This window comes from Brassica oleracea, chromosome C2, assembly GCF_000695525.1.
Source record: "Brassica oleracea var. oleracea cultivar TO1000 chromosome C2, BOL, whole genome shotgun sequence".
Lineage (NCBI taxonomy): Eukaryota > Viridiplantae > Streptophyta > Magnoliopsida > Brassicales > Brassicaceae > Brassica > Brassica oleracea.
The window spans coordinates 25,719,422-25,724,096 of NC_027749.1; the positions used below are offsets into that span (position 1 = coordinate 25,719,422).

At 31.8% G+C, this 4,675-nt stretch overlaps 1 protein-coding gene across 1 annotated transcript; it reads left to right on the forward strand.

The window, feature by feature from the left end:
• Window positions 1-2,453: 2,453 nt before the first annotated feature.
• On the forward strand, window positions 2,454-3,865 carry LOC106326784. The gene has a single exon (XM_013764703.1). It carries the CDS (start codon window positions 2,720-2,722, stop codon window positions 3,653-3,655), a length of 936 nt encoding a protein of 311 aa, XP_013620157.1. The 5' UTR covers window positions 2,454-2,719; the 3' UTR covers window positions 3,656-3,865.
• Window positions 3,866-4,675: the final 810 nt, after the last annotated feature.

Consider the following 4,675-nt stretch of genomic DNA (forward strand, 5'->3'; position numbering starts at 1 on the left):
TTTATTTTTAATAGATTGAATGGTTAATAGATCTCGACATAACATTTTGAAACTAAAAAGACATTAATTTGATTATTGTTTTTAAATTTTTTATATAAGTTTTTGTTAATTCTTGAAATAAAAAGATTGACATGCATTTTAAGTGAGTAGGAAATCATTTTCTCCGTAATTGTATGTATATGATATGAAATTAAAATATGTGTAGTATCAATATAAATATTCTATATAAAATGAGAGATGTAAACTAGAAATATAAGGTTAATTATACATATGTTCGGTTATTTTCGGATATCCATTCGGGTTCGGATATTACCCGTTCGGGTTCGGATATCCAATCTCTCCTAATTCAATACCCGTTCGGATATTCTGCTACTTCGGTTCAGATTTTTCGGATCGGGTTCGGGCGCCACTTCGGATATCGGGTAAAGTGCCCACCCCTAGTTTTTTCCTAGTTTTCCTAACATTTTTATTCGCAATGATTTTATTTCCCATTGTGAAACTATTATATCAAATCATTCATGTCCCATGCCACAATTATTTTAGCATGAACTATTCCAATTTCTTCATCACATAATCCTCATATCACATCATTCACATCCTAAAAAGAGTTTGCACTCCTACATTTCATTGTCATTTGGTGCTATAGTTTGGTGATATAGTTAGAAGATAGTTTAAACTGGGAGATAGCAAATGAAAATTGATAAGTGTGTGGTTGAAGATAAACAACAACAAAGGGAAGTGTGACCACACAGCTTGTGATACCATTGGATTAAGAAACAAGCCTCGTGCCCTTCCATTCTTTCCCTCTTTATACTATTGTCTTTCTTTTTTATATATTCATAAAGTTATCATGATTCTATATTGAATTTGCAAAAGTAAAGTCCACGAAACCTTTCCAACTTTAATTTGTTAGAGCATTCGACTATAACCCATCATCACCCTTGTCACATTCACATGCTATTCTTTTTCCTTCTACTAATGTTGATTTAACTATTTTCATCTATGAATGTACATGTACACACACAATAAAAATCGCCAGACAAAAAACACTTTGAAATCTAATTGTGGATCTATTTATTATGGCCAATATATTCCCTTTTTTCTTTTGAAAAAAGAAATAGTTAAACCCGGATCTATTAAAGACACAGACCTAACCTCCGGGTGGAAAGTGCAACCCACGGATGGATCTTCTTCCGAAGATTCAAATGGACCGTAAGCATGAGTCCATATCCGCGTGGCCACATTTGGAGTTAATAATTTCGCACTAGAGGGTAATCGATATCTGGCCTAGACCAACAGGGCAACTCCTCCTCTAGTGGAAACCACTAGGCCACCACGAAGTGGTTTATATTCCTTTTTTGGTAATTAAGTTTTTAGAGGTAAAATCTAGACTCGTATCTATTACATGAGTTTAGGTTCACCATGCAATAGTGTTTAATCTTTTAAAAAAGAAAACAAAATTGAATTTTCAAATAAAATTATATTTTTAAAATAAAACAATAAAAATACATAAAAATAGTTACAAAAAATAAATAAATAAATATTGTTAAACCGTTAGCAAAATACTAAATCCTATACCATAAATCCTAAACTCTAAACCCTAAATTATAAACCTTAAATCTAGGATAAATCGTAAACCATTGGAAAATTTTAAACCCTAAATCATACATTAAAAACTAAATCTTAATAACACTAAACCCTAATCACTAAACTCTAAACCCTTGGGTAAACTCTGAACCCTTGGATAAATCATAAAAGCTAGGGTTTAATTTTAAATATTTTTAATTTAGAGCTTATGATTTATCCAAGGGTTCATGGTTTATCCAAGGGTTTAGAGTTTAGTGTTTAGGGTTTAGTGTTATTAAGATTTAGTTTTTAATGTATGATTTAGGGTTTAAAATTTTCCAATGGTTTACGATTTATCCTAGATTTAAGGTTTATAATTTAGGGTTTAGAGTTTAGGATTTATGGTATAGGATTTAGTATTTTGCTAACGGTTTAACAATATTTATTTATTTATTTTTTGTAACTATTTTTATGTATTTTTATTGTTTTATTTTAAAAATATAATTTTATTTGAAAATTCAATTTTGTTTTCTTTTTTAAAAGATATCAAATATCAAATACTCAAACACTATGGGGTGAACCCGAGAATTTCTCATGAGTTTAATGCTGACCACATATTGATGTCACATTTTGTATTTAAGTCATCAAACAAACCCATCAATAAGCATAAATCTCAAAGTGAAATGCTGAACAAATGTACGAAGACGAAGTGGTAAGACCATTGAATGTTTGAAAGTGAATGATTCAGTCAAGAAGCTTCTTGTTTACGATGTAATAAAGTTGTAATGAACCCATTTCACTCCTTTGACCCCATCACTACTTCTTCTTCTTGTTTGTCCACCAATTTAACATAATTTTTTATTTTTAATACCAGCATTTTACAACGACTTTTGGTATTGCACCACCCATTTTTCTTTCACTAGAAAAGGGTTTGAATGTTGATCTCAAAAAAAAAAAAAAAAAAGTTTGAATAAAAAGTAAATATTTTTTTCGTACAAAAGCAACAAGCATATAGAAGCTGTCAGCACAGGAATCTCAAAGCCTAAAAAGAAACCTTTATAAATCCAAACATAAAAAGCTGAACTCTGCCATTGAGAGATCGATCCAAAAAACAAACAGCAAGAAAGCAAAAGCAGACAAGAAAAACAAAGAGATGATCAAAAGCAGAGATGGAAGCAGAAGATCATCTACTTCTAGCTACCCTGCAGATTTGTTGGTTTGTTTCCCTTCAAGAGCCCACTTAGCTCTTACACCTAAACCCATTTGTAGCCCATCTCGTCCCTCCATCTCCACCACCAACTATCATCCCCACCACCGTCGCCAGCTCAGCAAACTCTCCAGCGGCGGTGGAAGAGGACATGGGAGTCCTGCTTTGTGGGCTAAGCAAGCAAGCAGTAAGAACATGGGCGGTGAGGAAATAGCCGAACCAACTTCACCTAAAGTCACTTGCGCCGGTCAGATCAAAGTCCGGCCAAGAAAACGCGGCGGGAAAGGAAAAAACTGGCAAACGGTGATGGAGGAGATAGAGAGGATACATAGCAATAAATCTAAGAGCAAGTTTCTTGGTTTATTGACTTGTCTAAAGAACATCAAGTTCGACTTCAGGTGTTTTGGTGATTTCCGAAATGCTGATGTCATCACTAGCGACGACGATGAAGAAGAAGAAGATGAAGAAGAGAATACTAAGAATATTTTCTCCAAATGGTTTATGGTCTTGCAAGAGGAAGAGAGTAAGAGCGACGACGACAAGAACATCAAGAAGTGCGTCGTTGATGAAAACGCAGACGCAGAACCGGCGGTTCCACCGTCGAACGCGCTTTTGCTAATGAGGTGTAGATCGGCTCCGGCGAAGAGTTGGTTAGAAGAGAGAATGCAAGTGAAAACAGAGCAAGATACCAAAGAAGAAGAGGTTGGTGTGAAGAAGAATAAGAAGGATTTGAGATCACTAATGGAGGAAGAGAAGATGGAGTTAGTGTTGATGAGTTACGATTCCGATTATTACAGACTCTCTTCAGACATAGCTAAGGAAACTTGGGTTGTCGGAGGAGTTCAAGACCCTCTGTCTCGGAGTCGTAGCTGGAAAAGCTAGCTTTTGCCAGTTCTATTGTTATTCACAGTTAATCATCGTATTTTTAAAATATGATTAAGCTTTTTTACTATTATTTTCATTATATGTTAATTAATTTTGATTTTTTTTTGGGGCTTCTCTAATTTCCAGGGTAACTCAAGTATTGTGTTTTTTCTTTTCATCACGACGTTTATAATGTAATGCTGAAAATATGTACATGCTTTTATATTATGTTTACATACATTGATACATATCTATATATATATATATATCTCTACTAATAAAAGAGAGTTTTTAAGGCTCCATAGGGCGTCAACATTAGCGGAAAAAACTTATTCTAAAAAATGACACGTGGCATTAACAAAAAATAAAAATAAAAATACATATAAAAAAAATAATAATAAGTAAATATATAATATAAAAAATAGAAATGTTACATTAAACAATAATAAGTAAATATACAATATTTTAAAAATAAATAAAAAATAAAAATACAATATAAGAAATAAAAATATTACATTAAACATCTATCATAATTTATAATCTGATATAAAAGCAAGAAAATTAGAAAACGTAAATATATAATTAAAAAATGAAAAAACTAAATTAAAAATCTATATGAAAAATGTATCTATACTAATAAAATGGAGCTCTATACTAATAAAATAGAGCTTTTGAGGCTCCATAGGGCGTCCACATCAACGGAAAAATTTTATTCTAAAAGATGATACGTGACATTAACAAAAAATAAAAAATAAATATACATATAAAGAAAAATCTATACTAATAAAAGGGAGCTTTTGAGGCTCTATAGGGCGTTCACATCAGCGGAAAAAACTTATTCTAAACGATGACACGTGGCATTAACAAAAAATAAAAATAAAAATACATATAAAGAAAAATAAATAATAAGTAAATATATAATATAAGAGATAGAAATATTACATTCAACAATAATAACTAAATATACAATATAAATTCTTACTAATAAAAGGGAGTTTTTGAGGTTCCATAGGGCGTCCACATCAGCGGAAAAAACTT